Source organism: Macaca thibetana, chromosome 19 (genome assembly GCF_024542745.1).
Source record: "Macaca thibetana thibetana isolate TM-01 chromosome 19, ASM2454274v1, whole genome shotgun sequence".
Taxonomy (NCBI): Eukaryota; Metazoa; Chordata; class Mammalia; order Primates; family Cercopithecidae; genus Macaca; species Macaca thibetana.
This window is the reverse complement of record NC_065596.1, coordinates 30,526,433-30,546,907: the sequence shown is the minus strand read 5'-3', so window position 1 is coordinate 30,546,907 and position 20,475 is coordinate 30,526,433. Positions and strand designations below refer to the sequence as shown.

Here is a 20,475-nt window from a genome sequence, read left to right as displayed (position 1 = left end):
GAGCACCCTATCCTCTTCCAAAAACCCCAAATCAGGCCGGGTGTGGTGGCTCACGCCTGTAATGCCAGCACTTTGGGAGCCCAAGGCAGGTAGATCACCTGAGGTCGGGAGTTCAAGACCAGCCTGGCCAACATGGTGGAACCCCGTCTCTACCAAAAATACAAAAATTAGCTGGGTGTGGTGGCGCACGCCTGTAGTCCCAGCTACTCAGGAGGCTGAGGCAGGATAGTTGCTTGAACCCGGAGGGTAGAGGCTGCAGTGGGCCGAGATCCACCACTGCGGTCCAGCCTGGGCGACAGAGCAAGACTCCATCTCGTAAAACAAAACAAAAAAACAAATCAGGCAACTCAGGGAGCCCTGCCTCCACAAACCCCAATCATTCACCCTAGGCTCTGCCCAGCCACCATCCCCTCCCCACCCAGGTCAGAGCCCACTTGGCAGCCTTCCTCCCACCAACAAGAAGCCAATTGCACATGAGAAGTGTCAGTTTAATGAAGCCAGCTTATCAGTAGGGCGGCGGAGGGCACCCGGCCCCTCGCAGGTGTCCCTGGCTCGGTCTAAAGTGCCTGTGCAGAACAAGGCTGCCGGGCGGGGTTAGGAGTCTGCGCCGTCGTCCTCCTCCTCCGGCAGGATCTCCAGGCTGCTGTCAGGCTGCTGCGCTGTGTCCGTGGGGGGCGGCGGGGTGGGCGGGGCCCGGGTGGGCGACAGCGGCAGCGGGGAGGCGGTGGGCGAGGGGCTGTGGGGCTCTGTGGGCGGCGCCAGCCCCAGGATCTCCTGCACGTTGTGGGGCAGCTCCTGGAGGCGCGGGGTGAGGGAAGCCAAAAGCGGAAGGTGAAGGTGAGACGGGGGCGGGGTTCGGGCGGGGGCGCTGCGGGGCGGGCGGGGGACTCACGGGGCAGGCGGTTAGCTGGCGGTGCAGGGCCTCGGCGCGCGTCAGCACGTCCTCCACGCTCAGCTTCATAGTCAGCTCGTTGATGTGCTGCGGGAGGGGGTGGGTCAGGCGCCAGTCAGCACTCAGCCACCTCCGCCCGAGCGCCCACTCTGTGGCTCGTGCTGGGAAACAATGAAGACACACCGGGCTGGCCCTCTGGGGCTCAGAGGCGCGCTGGGCGAGTCATGCTTCTCAGGCCTCTGGGAGCGTTCTGAGCCAGTACTAGGGGAGGGCAGGTCCCCACCCACCTGCCCTGAGGACCTTGCTGGGAGCAGGCCCGGGATGGGGCAGGAGGGAAAGCTACGCGGCCCCACCCCCACTGCGCTCCCAGCTAACCAGGCTTTCAATAATCCCACATTGAACACCTGCTCCCCGGAGGTACTGCGGCCCTGGGCAGCGCCCAGCTCAGGGTGGACAGGGCGGGGACGGGCCGGGAGGGAGCCAGAGCCTCACCTTGAGGATCTCATTGGAGCCGAAGCCAGACAGCATGAGGGTGTCCCGCTCCATGTCCAGGATGGCGCAGGCCACCAACAGGTGCAGATTGGGGCCAGGGAGCCCTGTCCACAGCACCTGGGGGTGCAGAAGGGCGGGAGGGGTGATGACCCAGCCCGGGCCTGAGGTCTCACCAGGGCCTGCCCCTCTCCACCCAACCTCCCAGTCTCTCCCAGGGCAGGCAAGCCCAGCCCTTCAGTTCTAGCCCAAACTGGCTGGCCCACCTCCCACAGCCGAAGGACATCCGGGAAGGGGAATTCCCTCTTGAACCAGATGAGCAGCCACCGGAAACAGAAGCAGAGAGAGCCAGAGTCCTGGGAATCTGGGGGATGACATGGAGCCCACTCAGCCTTGCCCAGCGCTGGGACTGAGAGTTTGAGATGTCATCCTGACTGGAACACCTTCCCCAAGTCTAGACAAGTGACTTATGCCTGGCTTGGGAACCTCTGAGGTGAGACAGAAGCAGCTCTGAAGCGGGCCCTGCCCCTTCTTCCTCCCACTCTCCAGAGGAAGTGTGCTATTATACTTCCACATCTGCCATGGACATGGAAGGGAGGCAGGACGCCCAGCACGCCCGAGGAAACAGACCTCAGTGCCCGCTGCTGGCGAGGCCTAAGGAAACTGGCAGTCCTAGATATGATGTTAGCAAAAATTTAAGCTGAGGGCCAGATGCGATGGCGCACTCCTATAACCCCAGCACTTTGGGAGGGCAAGGCGGGTGGATTACCTGAGGTCAGGAGTTCGAGACCAGCCAGGCCAACATGGTGAAACCCCGTCTCTACTAAAAATACAGCCTGGCCAACATGGTGAAACCCTGTCTCTACTAAAAATACAAAAATTAGCTGGGCATGGTGCCACACCCCTGTAATTCCAGCTCCTTGGGAGGCTGAGGCAGGGGAATTGCTTGAACTCGGGCAGCAGAGGTTGCCGTGAGCCAAGATCACGCCACTGCACTCCAGCTTGGGCAACAGAGCAAGACTCCATCTCAAAAAGAAAAAAAAAAAAAATTAAGATGGTATCGAACCTTTTTTTCCCCCAAGTTAACTCAAATGAGAATGAGAGCCTGAGCATTCTAACTTTTTAGGAAAGTAACAATGGAGGACAAACTTTCCAGAGCTGTGGAAACAAGCACTGTCCTGAACAAAACTCCACTTCTTGGAAGTGAACCTAAAGATACGACCCAGACTATGCACTGTGATGAAAACCTGCAAAGAACCCGAATCTCCGGCAGGTCAAGTTAAATCAATTCTACCACATCTTGCAGGACACAATGCCGTGCGGTCAAGAAAAGTGATGTTTCCGAAGACTTTCAATGACACAGAGGCATCCTCTGTCCTTGTGCCCTAGGAGGTGACGCTTTTCTATGGCTTAGTTTCCTCATCAGTAAGGTGAGGACAGAGTATCTCAGCTCCCTCCCCCAGGGGTCCCAAAGCGTCGAGGAAACGTCCATGAATAAGTTTAACTTATTATCACCATCTGCACTCAAGAAGAATAATGATATCAAACAGCAATTTTAACTTGCTTTTTTCTTTTTTTTTTTTTTGAGACAAAGTCTCACTTTGTCGTCCAGGCTGGAGTACAGTGGTGGGACCTCGGCTCAAGTGACTCTCCTGCCTCAGCCTCCCGAGTAGCTGGGATTACAGGTGCCCACCACCACGCCCGGCTAATTTTTGTATTTTTAGTAGAAACAGGGTTTCACCATGTTGGCCAGGCTGGTCTCGAACTCCTGACCTCAGGTGATCTGCCCACCTCAGCCTCCCAAAGCACTGGGATTATAAGCATGAACAACCATGCCCAGTCTTACTTATTTTTCTTCATCTTAACTTCCTGCAGTTTTTACATTGACTAATAAATAATATATACTATAATAATAATATATATATATACATATATTTTCTTTTTCTTTTTTTTTTTGAGTTGGGGTTTTGCTCTTATTGCCTAGGCTGAAGTGCAATGGTGTGATCTTGGCTCACTGCAACCTCCACCTCCCAGGTTCAAGCGATTCTCCTGCCTCAGCCTCCTGAGTAGCTGGAATCAGAGGCGTGTGCCACCAGGCCTGGCTAATTTTGTATTTTTAGTAGAGACAGGGTTTCTCCATGTTGGTCAGGCTGGTATCGAACTCCTGACCTCAAGTGATCCACCTGCCTCTGCCTCCCAAAGTGCTGGGATTACAGGCGTGAGCCACTGTGCCTGGCCGAAAAATAAAAATGTTAAAGCCGGGATGCAGCACCCCCAGCCCCATGGCCCAGAGAACCAGTTTCTGATTCCTGGTTGAAGGTGAGCCACAGCTAGGTGGAGATAAGAAGTGGCAGGAACGCCTAGGTCCTTATTTCTGAAAAATACCCTGCAAGTTAAGCCTAAGGCAAAGCCCAAACAGGATCTAGGTGAGCACGAGGATGGGGTGAGTCAGTGTCCCTGTGTGTCGCATTTGGTGACGTTTTGCTTCAAACCGCAATTCTGCCTCTACGTTCTAGGTTGCGTGGGGATGTTTCTCTTGTTTGGATCAGGACCCAAAGTCCAGGACGCCACCTGTGGCTGCTACCAGAGAATCTGGTAAGGTCTACGGCCCCACTGTCTCCTGCCCACCCGCCCGAGAGACATACCCAGGAAGTCGCAGAGCTGGGGGTCCAGCACCCTCAGGAGCAGCAGCAGTCGCCCGAGTTGCCGCTTCATAGTCTCCTGGCTCTCTTCAAAGTTCCCTTGCTGTGGGACAGAAGGAGGGGGGAAGAGCAGGCCCTGTGAGGTGCCAGGACCTCTGATTGCTCGACAGGCCTGTGTCCCACCCCTGACCCGAGCCTCACCACGAGTTCCATGAAGCCACAGAAACACCAGAAAGCATCCACCTCATTCTGAATGACGTAGAGGATCGGGGAGAGAAGGTCACTCATGCCCTGGACGTAGCCTGGGGGGACACAAAGTCAGGCTGCAGCCAAGCCCACAGCGCTCCCCTGGACAGCCCAGGCCCCGCCCGGCCCCAGGCCTGGCACCCACCGAGGTCGAAGTGGTACATGCAGTAGGTGAGAAGGATGTCGTTCAGCAGCCCCAGCCCCGGGTTCTCGGGACCCTCGTAGAACTTGTTGGTCCTGTCAGTGCGGCTCACGTCTCTCTCTGTGGGGAGCGGGTGCAGGGAGCAAAGTTGAGAAGGGTAGGGGGGCCCATCCCTGCAGGCCACCAGTGCCAGCCCCCACTGCTTCTCCTGCCAGCAGCCCCCAGCCTCAGGGTTCGCTCTCGGGCAGAAGCGGAGCTGGTTCTAGAAACCATCGCTGATGCTCCTGCTGCGAGGTGCGGGCCTCCTGCTCACCAGCTCGCTGTATCCTCCCACAGCAGGGAAAACTGAGGCACAGGGAAGCAAAATCACTTGCCAAGATCTCGAGGCACCGACAGAACTGAGACTGGGCCCCAAGGCAGCCAGGCTCCCCTTCTTTCCCGTCCTGTCCCTGGCCTTGCTCCCACAAGGCCATTCCCCAATGGCCCATGCCGCTTCCCCCTAGATGCCCTCTTCTTGGTCTTGGGGAGGCAGGGGGCTCCCTCTATCTGCCCCTCGCACCCGTGCCTGAGGCCCTCCTGTGGTTCCCTGCTCCCATCCACCCTGAGCGCCACCCCTGACACCGACCGATGAGGCTGCGGTATCCGTGCAGGAGTGAGTTTCTCCGCTCCTGCTCAGGGCTCACAGATTTCCACTGCAGCTTCATGCGGAAATACTCATCCCTGAGTGGCAGAGGGAAACAAGATGTGAGGCCACCACTCTCTGCGGCACCCAAAGACCTCCCAGCCTGGCGCCACCTCCCAAGTCAGCCCTGCAGAGCCCCTCCCTGACCACACAGACCCAAGCAAGTCACTTTGTCATTTTTGCCACCATCCCTTATGCTTCACCTTCCTGCTATCTCTCACTACATAGCCTTGTGGGTTTTTGGTGAAAATTTGTCACCCCCCACTGGACAGAACACCAGGGACAGGGAACCGTCCAGCACTGCTGCATCCTCAGTGCCTGGCAGGTACATAACCTACACCAGGAATGAGGAGAGATGGGCCCTCCTAGATTATGAAACATGCTGCAAAACTGTGATCATTAAAACAGTATGGCACAGGAATGAAAACTGCAATGGAGACAGGAGACAGACCACACAGGGGCGAGGATGGGTCTGGCTTGATCACTGACGTATTCCACAGGCGCAGGATGGTGCCCAGATACAGCAGGCTCACAACCAGTGTCCACAGAACTTGCCCACTGGTGCCCTAAGAGGCACCAGGTGTCACACCTGGCAGGGCCTCCTGAGGACTCACGTTTTCTTGCGAACATGGGCCTTGTGCTCCTCAGCTGTGCCTTCCCAGCTGAGGTACCCCAGGAGGAACTTCCACGCCTCACGCCGCAGGCCGGGGCTCAGACCCTGGGGGTGCAGGAGGGCAGGCAGCTCAGTGGGGCCTTGTTCTTGCCCTGCCCCATCCTCCTACCTGCCCTGGCACTTACCCCTGAGAAGATCCGATTCTTCAGCTTGGGTACCTGCTGCAGGCGGCCCTCAGGGCCCACGTGGCGCGCCCACTCCTCCTCTGTAACTGGAGGGCCCCGCTCCACAGTTGGCCGAGGTCCCAGCTCCACCTGCAGGTGAAGGGCAAGTGAGCCCGGGGCTCGGCAGGGCAGTGGGGGGACCCAACCCAGCCTCAGTCCATAAGCTCAGGGCGCTTCTTAGCTTGACGAATAACTAACATTCAGGGGCGGGCAGCAGCCTCTTCTGGGGCTCAGCAGCCAAGTCACCCCGCAGTTAGGAGGGGTCCCCCAACAGGAGCGAGCGGGTGCTCACAGTGCCTGGCAGAGCCATGAGCGCTTTCCTCATGCACCCCCTGAGAGGGTCCCATTACCGTCCCCATTTTACCAAGGAGAAAATTGAGGCCCAGGGAAATGAAATCATGCGCCCAAGGAGACATGGCCAGAAATAACAGGGAGGGTCCACTCACTACTCACACAGGAAATGACCTCGAACCCAGGCTCGGGCTCATCGTCAGGTGGCGGGGGAAGGTCGGAGGCGGCTCCCTCGGGCTGTGGCTGCAGGGCACCCCGGAAGAAGTTGGTCACTCGGGAGAAGCTGCTGAAGGTGGTGGAGTAGGGATCCTGGAGGAAACGCTGGGGACGAGGCCAAAGAAGTTCACGGCCCGCCCCTTCTCGTCCCTCCCTGCCCACACCCGCCAGGCCTGGTGCCCGGGACACTCACAGATACCACATTGGAGCTGTCCTGGTCAAAGAGCTGCAGGTGGTGGAAGGAGTTGGAGAGGGCAGAGGAGTCGTGGGGGAAGACAAGGTAGAGGCGGGAGTCCTGCGGGGAGCTGGGAGGCGGGAGGTGACGCACATGTGATGCACAGGTAGGGGCCCAGTGTCCCAGGCTGTCTGTGCTCGGCCGACATCCGTTCCAGCTGCAGTGTCCCAACCACCCCTGGGGAATCCCTGATTTCGGGGGATGCTGTTACAGGAGGACCAGAGCTGGAGCCCAGGGGTGGGCATGTGACTTGGGGCTGGCCAATGAGGGCCTTTCACCTTCTGGTCCACTGTAACTGACTCAGGGACGAGCCAATGAGAGGCAGCTCTGGGATCTTGTTGGAATGGGGGGAAGAGGTGCTTTCCATCCAGCGGGGTTGTTAAGCCAGGGATACTGGGGGCTCAGAGAACGACAAACTCAGGGGGAAAAAGGATTACTGTTTCCAACATTTTGGGACCTGGGTCCTGCCTGAAATCAATACTCCCTTTTCATTTTTTGGTTATATGTGCTGGTCAACTCTCTGCCTTCCTTTAAATCAGTGTGAGCTGTGTTTCTTTCACAGCCCCGAGGGGTCACGCTGCAGCCATGGAGGAACTGGGCCCGGTTTAAGGCCCAGCACTGGGAGAGAGCTCACCTGGCCAACAGCAGGTAGCGGCTGAGGACGCGGAGCAGGGCGCGGGTGCCCCCGCGGTGGAAGTGCAGTGCGGGCAGGGAGCCTCCAGCCTGGGTCACCAGAACCAGGTAGGCCCAGCTGAGGCCGGGCTTGGAGCGGCGGATGGACTTGAGCTCCCCCAGACTCACTGAGAAGGCCCAGGAGCCCTGGGGGCAGCTGGGCTCTGTACCTGGGGAGATGGCGCTGTGTTGGGGGAGGTATGAGAGGCCAGAGCCGGCCTCATCAACCTCAACCCAGGATGTTCCTTTGGCACAGGCATCTCCTGACGGCCCTGCCACAAGCCATTCCCCTGCGCCTGGCCTCACATTACTTGGAAGCACAAATGAGTAAGATGGGAGGGCAGCCCAGTGGACATGTGCCTTTCCAGAACCTTCCTAGGCACCCCTCAACCTGCAGGGTAAGGGCCCTATTCCTCAACCTGGCACTTGAGGCCCCTCAGGTCTGTCGCCCCTGCCTATCTTACCTCCAACCCTTCTTCACTCAAAATCCCACACTTGAGCTACAATGAAAGGCCAGAGGCTTCCTAAACACACCAGGGCCGCCTGCCTCTGGCTTGCACGGGCTGCTCTCTCTGCCAGAAGAGACAACTCCCAAGAGTCCCTCAGTGCCAAGTTCCAGCATCACCTCTTCCTGGAAGGGCTCTCCATTCCCCAGAGGGTCAGGTGCCTTCTCTGGATGTCCCCTGCACCCTGTGTGACCCCAGGATGGTGCAAATCACCCTGACTGGCTGCATCTACCACCCCACCAGCCTCGAACCTCAAGGGCAGGCCTGGTGTGGGGGCACCCGCAGCCAATCCAGGAGCCCAGCAGGATGAGCAAGGCTGCGACCTCAGAGACACTGGCCATGCTGACCTGGGCTGGGACAGTCCTGTACTCCCCTTCACTTCCTTGCTCCTGGGACTGGAAGGTGGTGACTGGTGGCCTTCTTTTTTTTTTTTTTTTTTTTTTGAGGCGGAGTCTCGCTCTGTCTCCCAGGCCGGAGTGCAGTGGCCGGATCTCAGCTCACTGCAAGCTCCACCTCCCGGATTTACGCCATTCTCCTGCCTCAGCCTCCCGAGTAGCTGGGACTACAGGCGCCCGCCACCTCGCCCGGCTAGTTTTTTGTATTTTTTTAGTAGAGACGGGGTTTCACTGTGTTAGCCAGGATGGTCTCGATCTCCTGACCTTGTGATCCGCCCATCTCGGCCTCCCAAAGTGCTGGGATTACAGGCTTGAGCCACCGCGCCCGGCCTGGTGGCCTTCTTGATTGTGAGCAGCAAAGCCTCTGGAGCCATGACCACTGAGGGCAAGATGTGTCCTACCTGGCCCACACGTGCTTCCCAAGGGCCGCACCTCAGCCTACCTCTCGTGGGCTCTGAGTGGCGGGGCTGTGGCCGCACAGTGCTGATGACGGCCCAGTCAGGTTCATAGCCGGGGTCAAAGGTTGGCTCCTCCTCAGAAGCGCAGGAGTCACCCCCACTGGAGTCCTTAGGGGAGGAAAAGAGCAGACAGTAAAGGGCTAGGGATGCAGATCTGAGCCTTGAGGCTACCCTGGAAGATAGTCCCATCGAATAAACAGGGAAACTGAGGCACAAAGAAGCTACAGCAGGCCGGGTGCAGTGGCGTAATCCCAGCACTTTGGGAGGCTGAGGCGGGCAGATCACCTGAGGTGGGAGTTCGATACCAGCCTGGCTGACATGGTGAAACCCCGTTTCTACTAAAAAAAAAAAAAAATACAAAAAAATTAGCTGGGCGTGGTGGCGCATGCCTGTAATCCCAGCTACTCAGGAGGCTGAGGAAGGAAAATTGCTAGAATCCGAGAGGCGGAGGTTGTAGTGAGCTGAGATTGCGCTGTTGCACTCCAGCCTGGGCAACAAGGGAGGAACTCCGTCTCATTAAAAAAAAAATTAACAAAAAAAAAAAAAAGAAAAGAAAAAGAAGGTACAGCACTTGCTTAGGGTCACCCAACACAACCAGAGAGAGAGCCAGGACTTGGCCCCATGTCTCCCAGTGCGTGGGAAGGTCCATGCTACACAGCAGGTGGCTCTGTAGTCAGACTGCGGAATGCTTAAAGACAATGTTGGTACTCGCTAGGTAAATACAAAACAAAACCACAATAAGATACCACTTTGCACTCTTTGAGACAGTGAGATTGTCTTAAAAACAAACAAACAAACAAACAAACAAAAACACTACATTTCCCAGGTTTCTTTGCAGCTGGAATCCAGGACACATGACAAGTTCTACCAACCAGATGCAGGGCAACCTGAAAAGCGGAAATGACGTAATACAACTTCCTTGTGCCTTGGCTGTGTTTCTCAAAAAGTGAGAAATCTATCAGTTTCTCAAAAAATGAGTAAGGGTGAGGGCTTAGGTGGGTCTGGATCTGACTTATCTCTGGGTCTCAGAGTTGCCCAGGATGGGGTCCAGCCACGGGAAGTCTCAGGAGATATAACGAAGGGAAAGGCAGGAGCAGTGACGAAGTGGGTGAGTAGGCTGTCAGGCCCTGTCCTATGGCACCAGAGAAAATGCCACCTCCCTTCAAGCAAATTGAATCCACATCTTGCACCCTGGCAGGGATCTCCCATGAAGCAAAGGGAGAGAGGAGTCAGCCGTCCCCACGACTGTGTGTCTCATGGTCCCTGCTCTTTTTCCTTGAATGGGCATCCTCTGCCCATTTCACAGAGAGGAGCAAACCAAGGGGCAGAGTACCCAAGCCCAGACAGGGTCACACATGTCCCATGGGTAGCTCTGGGATTGTACACAAGTCCCTCAAATGACTTACAACAGCACGGACCTAGAAGAAAAGTGAGTGGAGAAGGGCAAAGCGGGTGGAGCCTACCTTCTTGGAGAAGAGGATTTGGGTGGAATCTCCAGCCTCCTCTACAGGAGCCCAGTGCAGGAGGACGTCATTGTCCTAGGGGAAGGAGGGAGGCGGGGTTAGAGGCGCTCCCCAAACCACATTCCCAAAACTTTCCGTTGCAAATTTCCAAACTTTCCCAGTTTCTACCCTCGGCCTTTCAAAGTCCCGCCCCTCATTCCAGTTCCCACCCCCAGCCTTCTTCAGGTCCCACTGCTGACTTCAGGTCCCACTGCTGACCCCAAACTCCTACAGTTGCCGCTTGCATCCCAGAGCGCCTGCATCCCGCTCGGAGCGGGTTCGAGCCCTGCTCCCTCCCAACGCACCTTTTCCACGACACGGATAACACCAGCGATGAGGGAGTCTCGGTCCTGATACTTCTTAGCGCTGGTGTGCAGGTACACTCCGCCCTTCTCAAACACCACCTGAGTTGGGGGGAACCAGCAAGGGCTGAGGCCCAAGAGAAGGCGACCAGCGAGGGGACCGGCCTGGGGAGCCAATAGGGACGGGCCCAGGGAGGAGCCATTCCCCAGGGGGCGGGGCCGGGAGGGCCATTGCCCAGGGACGAAGGCGGGGAGAATGGTCCAGCCCACGTTCGGATGCTGGCGTGCGTTCCACAGAGGGCAGGGCCCAAGGAGTCGCCTGAGCCGGGGGGCGGGGCCATGAGAGGTTCTTCCCTGGGGCGGTAGACGGGAGGGTGACGGCGCGTTTATAAGAGATCGGAGTTTCTCAAGTGCACTCGCAAGGCCTGAGGGAAGAGCTCATCACCAGACGGGGCGTTTCGCATACACTGAAGCGAGGGAATGCGTCCTCAGTGCTTACCCTGTAGCCGGCTCCTTCCATAGTCGCCGCCGAAGGCCCCACTGCCCCGCCTCCTCCTTTTCCGAGTCAGCGTGTGGTCACTTCCGGAGAAAACAGTTCCCCTCCGGACCGGACAGTGGTAGCGCCCCGACCAGTTCCATAGAAAGAGTGGGTGAAACCATTTTTCCAGAAGGGGGATATTCCACTGGAACTTCGAGGGTGGATCGGAGCCACGTGGCGCAGACGCTGAAGGTGGAGCCGGCTACGGAGAGTGCGCAGGCGCAGTGTTCTCCCTCTCGCCACGAAGTAAACAAGTGGGAGGGTCTGAGAGCTGCACCACCTGGGGCAAGCACGCCTCGAAACGCCCACTTCCTTCTCCATGTTGTATACTGGAATTGAAGCCAAGGAGGTACCATTTTGCTCGAGGGCATGGCCTAAGCCGGTCGGCTAAGGCCATGTTAATACGGGGGTGTCCCATCTCTCTGCGGGGCGCGACAGCTGGAAGAGCCGAACGGATAAGAGAAGAGGAGGTGAGAGGAGCTGTACACCACAAGAGGCACTGAGGGACTCGGGATAACGGGATGAAGCCGTCAGTGCCCCCAGAAACGAAGCGGCCCCAAACGAATTTCTGAGTCACCGTCGCGAGAAAGCGGGCTGAGCCGCCATTTTGAAGCCTGGCAAACCGAAGCAAGAAATGCTGCCGTGTTGGATCTTTGCCAGCTTTGGTGCTGAATGGGAGCAGGTTGGAGGGAGGGAGAGCCAATGTACACTATGGGCTGATTAGACCGGTTGGCTGCCATGTTGTTAACGAGCACCGATTTCCTCCACTTTTGTCGAAGAAGTTTATCGTGGGTCCGGGACGTCAGATCGCTTGCCTTCGTTTGCTGTGGTCATGAGCGAGCTTATGAGGACGGCCATTATTGTTGGGGGCAAATGGAAATGCTCTAGGCGAGAGAAAGCTGAAGCGTTTTTTTCGCCATTTTTTTTATGGGCACGCTGCCGTCGCCATTGCCCACTGGTTCGGATGAAGCCCCTGTGGCCGCCATCTTGATCTCGGGCGGCCCCGATAAGGGAGGTGGAGTGTACAGAGAGGAGGCGGGGCAACTACGCGGACGTGACGCAAGGCGCCGCCATGTCTTTTGAGGGCGTCGACGGCGCCGGGCCGGCCATGCTGGCTACGGGCACGTGAGTGGAGGCGGCGTTGTGAACCGCGGTGTGGGGAGGATTTGGCCGTCCTGAGGCAGCGGGGCGCTGGGAGGGCGAGCGGCTCACGGGAGGGGTATGGCCTGCACAGATCAGAGGGCAGAGGTCCGCCAGCGACCTTTTGCTGAGCGCTGGAAGGGGGTCGCTTGTGGGAATCGTCCTGTCAGACCTGAGGCAAATCCTAGACAGCCTCACCTTGCGGTGTCCACAGCGCCTGGGATCTCTACTTGGGCCGTGGACCACGTCCACGGGGTCGGGGAATGGGTTGGGGGGGCCTCGGGGCGCCCCTCACCCTTCCAAAGGCGGGACTTCCGGTCCTGGCCTCCGGCTGGGCGGGATTTCCTGTTTTCTTCCTAGACCAGTGGGTCCTTCCTGGACCACGGGCGAGGTTGGGAGGTCTCGGGGCAGCTGAGCCTGGCCCCAGGCACTCACCCCACCCGTGGCTACCGCGTTCATGCTCGGGTTCCTCACATCTTGGGGTGTGGGGCACTAAAATTGCGACAGGAGGGATGGTTCCACCCTTCTTCTCCTTAGCTCTTTCCCTCCTCCCCGCATCCAAAGAGGACAGCCACATCGTGCTCCCCCTCCTGTGGGGAACACGTCTCACTTTCGTCTCATCTCTCCCTGATCTTAAACGAAACTTCTCCATCGGGGCGGGTTCTTCCTCCATCTCTCAGCTCCTTGGAGGAAACAGGACCTCCTCTAGAAGCTCAAGGGTAAGGAGGACCGCCAGGTCTTGGCTACTCTCCTGTTGGGTAACATTACAGGTGCCCCTGGACCTTGGCAGAGAGGCCTGTGGAAGTCGCCTGTCGTTTTTGCTCATGTCTCCTGAGTTGGGGGAACCCTCACAACCCACTCACCCTATTTCACTCTCTTCAATCCCGTGGCTCCTCCAAGATTGAGTACAGGCAGGGAGTTTCATCCTGACGTCCTCCTCCGGGACCCCCGCTCCCCCTCTTCTCCGAATGTCATTAGGGGCTGCAGGCCCATGGAAGTGAGAGCCCCAGGCCTAGCACAGCCAGGCAGTTGACTTTGGACCGGCCACTTCTTGCTTCGAGCCTCAGTTTCTTCCTCCATCAGCTAGGAAGGACATGAGGGGTGTGTTTGAGACACTGGGTACCCCCCAGTTCATTGGGTTTTGGAGGCTGGGCAGTCAGCGGTTTCAGCCCCACTTGTGCCCTGTGTAGCTGTGTGCTTTCTTGCCAGTGTCCTAAGCTCTCTGAGCCTCACTTCCATCTAGATTATAATATCTGCCCTCCTAAAGGCAGGCAGGATGGCGGTCAGGATTTAGAGCAGGCCCTGGATCTACACTGTCAGAGTCCAGGTCCCAGCCCTGCCTCTTCCAGTTGTGGGGCCGGACTCTTCAAGATGCTGACTGTCCCTGGGCCTGAGTTTGCAACTGTAAAATGGAGTGAACTGTAACTAAAACTCCTGCCTCATAGCGTAGGTGAAAGGGTGGGATGAGAAGGTTGATCCCATCTTGGGTCGTTGCGTGGCTTCTGGGAAGTGGTGGATAAACCTCTTACTTCCCTCGGGGCTTTGAACTCCCTGAGTGAGTCAGATGGGAGGTGAGATGCCAGGTGTGGAATCCCAGCACTGAATAGGTGCTCAGCAAACACCGACATCTATGATCGTGAGTCATAAAGGGCCTGCAAATTTCATTCAAACTCCAGACTCCCTGCTCCCTTCACCCTGGTGGGCTGGACCACAGCTGTGCCTGAATCCCTGCAGTGGCAGTGTGCTCACTGCCTCCCCAAGGAGCCTCTTCCACAGCCCAGCAGCTCTGGCTCAACCACTCTGGTTAATGGGGAAGAAAATGAGGTACAGAGAGGGCCAGTGAGCTGTCCAAGGTCACACAGCAGGTTTGAGACAGAGTCAGGGCAAGGACCCGGCCCCCCTACCCTCGCTCTTCTCACCCGGTAAGGAGATGCACCCTGCATTGTCTGCTTAGGGCCAACCTGTCCTGTGAATACAAATCCCTGACCTTGGGAGAATTCACAGTCTGATGCAGGAGGCAGCCAGGGTACAGCTGTCACAAGCTCTGGTGACCTGAATGCTCATGGAGGAAGCCCACAGCATCAGATGGGCTCTGGAAGGCATCTGATGCACGCTGGGGGATGAGGGACGACAGAGGACCTGCCCGAACAGTCTTGTAGGAAAAAGCCACGTGGATTTCCCAGCACAGAGAGCGGCACCAGCACCATTTCTTACCTTTGTTCAGCTCCGACTCTCGCTGAGGCCTCAGTCATGGAACCAGCCAGTTCCCTCTGGAAGGAAGTGTGCTGGGAAGGTGGCCCCTCAGATGTTGTGGGACCCCCGAGGGAGGGGACTGGCTGGATCTAGGGGTGAGGGAAAGTTTCTTCTGCCCTAGGATGAGTGAAAGGTGGGTGGGGAACAGAGCATCCAGGTCAGGGACCACGTTTTCTGAAGGCCTTGGGCCTGAGAGGCTCTGGAAGGCCATGGAGGCAGGATAGCCGGGGAGCTGGCGTTGGCCAGAACACGCAGAGCCTCCAGGGCCAGGCTGAAGGCTGAGACCCTGTCCTGAGGACTATGGCGAGGGGTAGCATCAGCTCTGGGTGCAGAAGGAGCCCCCTGGGCCTCGTGCAGGACACTCTGGATGGGACGGCCGGGCGATGGGGCAGGGTGGCATCACCCAGCAGATTCAACACAAGCCCCATTTGGAGTTCTAAATTTTCTAGACACCATGTTAAAAGAGTAAAAAAAGCAGATGAAATTCTTCTTCTTCGTTTTTTTTTTTTAAATAGAGACGGGGTCTCAACATGTTGCCCAGGCTGGCCTCGAACTCCTGGGCTCAGTGATCTGCCTGCCGCGGCCTCCCAAAGTGTTGGGGTTGCAGACCTGAGCCACCGTGCCCGGCTCATTCTGCTTTTTTGTACTCAGTCTTCAGAACCCGATGCAGGTTTTACTGTGAGAGGCATCTCTGCTGGGACTCCCTGGCTTTCCAGTACTCCCTGCTCACGTAGCTGGTGGCTCACACAGAGGCCAGGGCAGGGCCAAAGGGGAAGGAGGAATGGGCTGGGGCAGAGGACGTCGCCAGGGTCTGGGCCTGCGAGGGCTGGATGGTGAGAATCCTGGGGAGTAGGGGATTTGGGGAGGACACGCAGCACCGCTGGGACAAGGTGGGTGGAGGGGGGTGAGTGCCATCCACAGGACGGGCAGACACCCTGAGTGGGTGGCAATGGTGTAGGCAGCCAAGTCTCAGCCCCCTCTGTCGTGCTCTGGCCCGCAGGGCGCGGATGGCGTCGGGGCGCCCCGAGGAGCTGTGGGAGGCCGTGGTGGGGGCCGCTGAGCGCTTCCGGGCCCGGACTGGCACGGAGCTGGTGCTGCTGACCGCAGCCCCGCCGCCACCACCCCGCCCGGGCCCCTGTGCCTACGCTGCCCATGGCCGAGGAGCCCTGGCGGAGGCAGCGCGCCGCTGCCTCCACGACATCGCGCTGGCCCACAGGGCTGCCGCTGCTGCTCGGCCTCCTGCGCCCCCACCAGCACCACAGCCACCCAGCCCCACGCCCAGCCCACCCCGGCCTACCCTGGCCAGGGAGGACAACGAGGAGGAAGAGGATGAGCCTACAGAGACAGAGACCTCCGGGGAGCAGCTGGGCATCAGTGATAATGGAGGTGAGAGGGCAGGGGTAGGGGCTGATGCGGCCCAGTGCTTGATGAGGTGCCTGCAGGCGGCTTTGTGGGGGTGACCTGCTTAGTCCTGAGTACTTCCACGCAAGTGCAGTCTCAGGACCCCAGAGCCAGACAGGCTTGCCTCGGGCTTGCTGTGTGATCTAAAGCCAGTGCCTTCCCTGCTCTGAGCCAGCTCTGTGCTGGGAGTGGTGGGCACAGGGACACACAGCAGGCTCGGGCTTTTTTCTCAATGGCCTCCCGGTCTAGCCAAGGAATTGGAGTCCCAGGGCGGGGTTGGGAGGCTCTGGAGCAGGACACGGGTAGAACCAGAGTTGTTTCCACAAGGCCTGGGAGGCCACGATAGGAATTAAAGAGTTGTCCAGGATGCAGCCAACATCTGAGGAAGCCAGGGAGGGAGCAAGCAACTGTTTTGGGGGGGGAATTTGGGGGTTGGGCACTTCCCGGAGGCTGGGCTGTAACACTAGGGCTTTGAGGAGTTAGTAGGAGTTTGATCAATAACTAGGAGGTCCTCGTTTGTTGTTATTACAAATGGCCAGCCTGCTCACCTTGCTAGAGAAAACCCGCATAGGGTGAAGGGCAGGCATCCTGAGTTCAAATCCTGGTGGTATCCCTTAGTAGCCATGGGACCTCGGGCAAGTGACTTAACCTCTCTGGGCCTCCAGGTCTCCATTTGTGAAACAGAGGTCATAGTCATCCCATATTTCTCTCAGGCTGTATTTTGAGTCACATTGTCCCAAACAGATCATAGAGGTTTCACGTTAGCAGCCCGTTGTGTGCAGCTGAGAAGGTGACAGATCCATAGAAACCGAGTGTGTTTCTGCCGATGACCAGGCAGGCTGCTAGAGGAGGCTGTTTTTGAGGTGCAGGAAGAGGGTCTCAGAAGCCTCAGGGAGGTGGAGGTGGTGGCTGTGGCGGTGGCTGTGGCTGAGGAGGAGGGCACACGGAGCATGGCTAGGGCCTCTAACTGGCCCGGGCCTCTAACTCACGCCATCCACAGGGCTCTTCGTGATGGATGAGGACGCCACCCTCCAGGACCTTCCTCCCTTCTGTGAGTCGGACCCCGAGAGTACAGACGGTGAGTGTCCCAGGCTGTTCCCCTCCCTACCTGGGGGCAGGCGGCTGGCACAAAGGCAGTGACAGAAGCTGAAATCCACCCTCTCTTTCAGATGGCAGCCTGAGCGAGGAGACCCCCGCTGGCCCCCCAACCTGCTCAGTGCCCCCGGCCTCAGCCCTACCCACACAGCAGTACGCCAAGTCCCTGCCTGTGTCTGTGCCCGTCTGGGGCTTCAAGGAGAAGAGGACAGAGGCGCGGTCATCAGATGAGGAGAATGGGCCGGTGAGGGGCAAATGTGGGGAGGTAGGGAGGGCAGCTGGAAGGGCTCTGAGCCGCCTCCTCCAGGAAGCCCTCCGGCGTGGATGCCACTTTCCACTCATAAGCTAACTGAATCCTCCCCTCAACCTCAAGAGGCGAGTTCTTGGACCTGAGCCTTGCAGTTTTAACAATTGCAGCCTTACCATGTGTCCTAGTGCCTTATAGAGAAGGCCTCTACTTTCCAGGAGCACCTCTATAGAACACCTGCTCTGGGCAAGGCACAGGTATTCTGGCATGCCCTCCAGTGGGGAAACTGAGGCTTGGAGGGTTTAGGTCACCTCCCATCCCCACCCCGCACATTCCTGGCCCTTTGCAGAATTTGTCCCACCCCCTGGTCTCCTGTTCATCCCTTGTAGTGACCCCTGTTTGAAGCTCCTGGGCTGGGCTGGCCTTCACTGAGCCTTCCTGAAGCAGAGGGGAAACTGAGGCACTGAGGGGACATGTGACTTCCCTGAGAGGCAGAGCTGGGACTGGAACCCAGCTGCGTTTCAGGAAGGAGCTGTGGGCTTTGAGGGAGGAGGCCTGGGTCCCCACAGTTCCCCCTCAGGCCTCAGTGTCCTCATGTGCAAACCAGCAGTCACAGTGGTGACCTCTTCTGTGCATCTTCCCTCAATGAGGCAGTGAGCGCCGAAGACCAGAAACAGGGCCTGGTGCAGCCAGGGTCCTCCTGCTGCTGATGTCTGTGCTGGCGACTCATGGCAACACAGTTAATTGAACGCTCTGGCCTCCAGAGTGCTGTGCCCAGGAGCTGGTCTCCCACTGGGCTCAGATCCAGTTCCTGATCTGGGTCTCCGGGTCCCATCCTGCGAGGGGACAGGCCCAGCTCAGGGTGACGGGGGCTGTAGTAGAGGCAGTACTAGGTGCCGGAGCTGCAGGCAGAATGACAGGACCGCTCCTTGGTGGGGGCTGACACAGGGAGGGATCTTTTCTGTAGCGCAGTGGCCACATGATAAAGCAGTAACAGCTGATTATCTCAGTCCTCACAGAGACCCTGTTATCCGCTCCCATTTTTCAGAAGGGGATACTGAGGCCTAGGGAAGCAAAACCTCTTGCTCACAGCTAGTCAGCAGTAGAGGTCTGATTGGAACATGACTGAAATCCCAGCCCAGATCCTCAGACTTGAGAGGGTGCACGCAGCCTTAATAGATAGCAGACAACAGCATTTCCATGTGTACGAAGTAATGTCCCAGGCCAAGAAGGGGAGGGAGAGGGGCAGGAAGGCTTCGTGGAGGAGGTGTCTGAACCGGGTAGAACGGTTCCTACGCGGAGCAAGACGGGAAGGGCATTGCTGGCAGTGGGCATCGCAGGGCACAACTGGCAGGGCGGGGACGTGCTAGGAGTGGGCTTGGAGCCAGGGTGCACCCCTGGGCCGCGTGTGGGTGCAGGGGGCGTGCCCTGCCGGCGCTGACCTCGCCCCGTCGTCGTCCGCCCCCCCGCAGCCCTCTTCGCCCGACCTGGACCGTATCGCGGCAAGCATGCGCGCGCTGGTGCTGAGAGAGGCCGAGGACACCCAGGTCTTCGGGGACCTGCCACGGCCGCGGCTTAACACCAGCGACTTCCAGAAGCTGAAGCGGAAATACTGAGGCCCAGGGAGGGAGCGTCCCGGGCCTCATCCGCCCCGTCCCACACTACGCCCCCGCCCCACTCCCGGGGCCCGCCAATCTGAGGCCGATCCGGGACCCGCCTCCTTGCGTCTCCGGTTCCCAGGATTGAGCCGCCTCTGCCAATCCACGTCGCCCTTCCAGCTTCCAGCCCATGACCTCCCGCGCCGAGGAGCGGGATCTGTCCCGTTTCCCGATTGGGTCTGTCGCGCCTCTCCGCCTAGCGACAGATTCCTTCTATTAAGGGATTGGCTCGCTCAGTTCTAAGCTCTAAATGGGTCAATTCCGTTGTTTTTCGCCTAGCGACAAGGGCTTTGCTCGCACGTCATTGGCTCCATCGCCTAGTCGCTGGGCAGCTCTTATTTTTGATTGGCTCGAATCCTTTAAAGGGCTTGACCAGTCTCCGCATAGTCATCGTCCGCTTTTCGTGAGTTCTCCCTCCTGATTGGCTCCAGCTTCCTGTGGGGGCGTGGCCAAGCCCTCCTGTTCCCAGAATTGGCCTGGGGCCTTCAATTTACATTCTTTACACTACGGGGGCTGGGGTCGTTGCCTCTGGCACCCCCTTTCATTGGTTCCATCCATCCCCACAACAGCCTGCCAATCGAAGCCCGTCCCTGCATCCAGGATGGTACCAGCTCCCGTCCCTCGCCCCCCACCTCCACAGGTGCCTTAAAGGGCCCTCGTCCACCCAAGGTGGGGGGCAGGGGCCCTCACTCTCCGGCCCTGGTGTAGGGGAGAGAGTGAGGGGTTGGGGGATTGGCAGTTGGGAAGGGCGCTCTGAGATTAAAGAGTTTTACCTCTGACAGATAAATGTGTGGTGTGTCGTGAGTGTTCATTCAACATTTTCTGAAACCGAATGGCAACGTCTGATTATCAGTGAACAGCTGGGGGTTGGAATGACTGTGTCCATTTTATTTATTTATTTATTTTTGAGACAGGGTCCCACTCTCGCTCAGGTTCAAGTGATTCTCCTGCCTCAACCTCCCGAGTAGCTGGGATTACGCGCCACTGCCGCCCGGATAATTTTTGTATTTTCAGTAGAAACAGGGTTTCACCATGTTGGCCAGGCTGGTCTCGAACTCCTGACCTCAAATGATCTACCCGCCTCGGCCTCCCAAAGTGCTGGGATTACAGGAGTCAGCCACCGCGCCTGGCTCTGTGCCCATTTTATACATATGAAGACAAGAGGTTCATGGGGTGGAGGAGAGCATTCCAGTCTTGTGTGACCATGGACCCCAATCTTGGGGTGATGGTTGGAGCCAGAGGCCACATATTCACCAGCAAAGCCAGGAACTCCAGCCAGGAGTCTTCTATTATAAAAGGACTGGAGCAGCTGGGCTTGGTGCCTCACGCCTATAAGGCCAACACGCTGGGAGGCCGAGGCGGGACGATCACAGGACGCCAGGAGGTCGAAATCAGCCTGGGCAGCACAGTGAGACCCCGTCTCCAAAAAAAAAAAAAAAAAAATGGCTGGAGGTTAGAAAGCAGGTGGAAACCACCTTCGAAATTAGGACCAGGTAAACGTAATCTCCCACCAGACCACTACCGGAAGAATGCTAACACTAAGATTTAAACAGGGCTTACTACCACCCAAACATTTTTTAAAGCTTTTGTGACGTGTTAGTGCCTTTAATCGTCATGGTAACCCCACGAAGTGGAA

General features: G+C 57.9%; 2 protein-coding genes across 4 annotated transcripts; one reads left to right on the top strand and one right to left on the bottom strand.

Annotated features, from left to right (window-relative positions):
- Positions 1 to 474: 474 nt before the first annotated feature.
- On the bottom strand, positions 475 to 11,351 carry TBC1D17 (TBC1 domain family member 17). 2 transcript variants are annotated; one of them, XM_050771483.1, is made up of 17 exons: positions 11,007 to 11,351; positions 10,511 to 10,609; positions 10,167 to 10,241; positions 8,688 to 8,811; positions 7,307 to 7,514; positions 6,631 to 6,742; positions 6,384 to 6,542; positions 5,892 to 6,020; positions 5,708 to 5,811; positions 5,037 to 5,131; positions 4,415 to 4,531; positions 4,225 to 4,325; positions 4,027 to 4,126; positions 1,648 to 1,745; positions 1,385 to 1,501; positions 893 to 979; positions 475 to 795 (listed from the first exon to the last, which is right to left on the bottom strand). In XM_050771483.1, exons 1-17 carry the CDS (start codon positions 11,025 to 11,027, stop codon positions 595 to 597), a joined length of 1,947 nt encoding a protein of 648 aa, XP_050627440.1. In that variant the 5' UTR covers positions 11,028 to 11,351; the 3' UTR covers positions 475 to 594. The 2 variants fall into 2 exon arrangements, with proteins under 2 accessions (XP_050627440.1, XP_050627441.1); XM_050771484.1 differs by lacking the exon at positions 475 to 795 and having other exon boundaries at positions 899 to 1,053.
- Positions 11,352 to 11,365: 14 nt separating this feature from the next.
- Positions 11,366 to 19,618, top strand: AKT1S1 (AKT1 substrate 1). Of its 2 annotated transcripts, none has more exons than XM_050771561.1 (5): positions 11,366 to 12,170; positions 15,439 to 15,824; positions 16,840 to 16,917; positions 17,009 to 17,178; positions 18,654 to 19,618. In XM_050771561.1, the coding sequence occupies exons 1-5, from the start codon at positions 12,118 to 12,120 to the stop codon at positions 18,795 to 18,797; spliced, it is 831 nt and encodes a 276-aa protein (XP_050627518.1). In that variant the 5' UTR covers positions 11,366 to 12,117; the 3' UTR covers positions 18,798 to 19,618. The 2 variants fall into 2 exon arrangements, with proteins under 2 accessions (XP_050627518.1, XP_050627519.1); XM_050771562.1 differs by lacking the exon at positions 11,366 to 12,170 and adding an exon at positions 12,618 to 12,904.
- The last annotated feature ends 857 nt before the right edge of the window (positions 19,619 to 20,475 follow it).

Excerpts from the sequence above, each read along its gene's own strand:
- TBC1D17 (XM_050771483.1), bottom strand. The coding sequence starts at position 11,027 with ATGGAAGGAGCCGGCTACAGG. Across the intron at positions 5,812-5,891 it reads AGAATCGGATCTTCTCAGGG|GGTCTGAGCCCCGGCCTGCG; the intron begins GTAAGTGCCAGG and ends CTGCACCCCCAG. Across the intron at positions 796-892 it reads GCCAGCTAACCGCCTGCCCC|GAGCTGCCCCACAACGTGCA; the intron begins GTGAGTCCCCCG and ends CCGCGCCTCCAG.
- AKT1S1 (XM_050771561.1), top strand. The coding sequence starts at position 12,118 with ATGTCTTTTGAGGGCGTCGACGGCGCCGGGCCGGCCATGCTGGCTACG. Across the intron at positions 12,171-15,438 it reads GCCATGCTGGCTACGGGCAC|GGCGCGGATGGCGTCGGGGC; the intron begins GTGAGTGGAGGC and ends TCTGGCCCGCAG. Across the intron at positions 16,918-17,008 it reads GGACCCCGAGAGTACAGACG|ATGGCAGCCTGAGCGAGGAG; the intron begins GTGAGTGTCCCA and ends CCTCTCTTTCAG.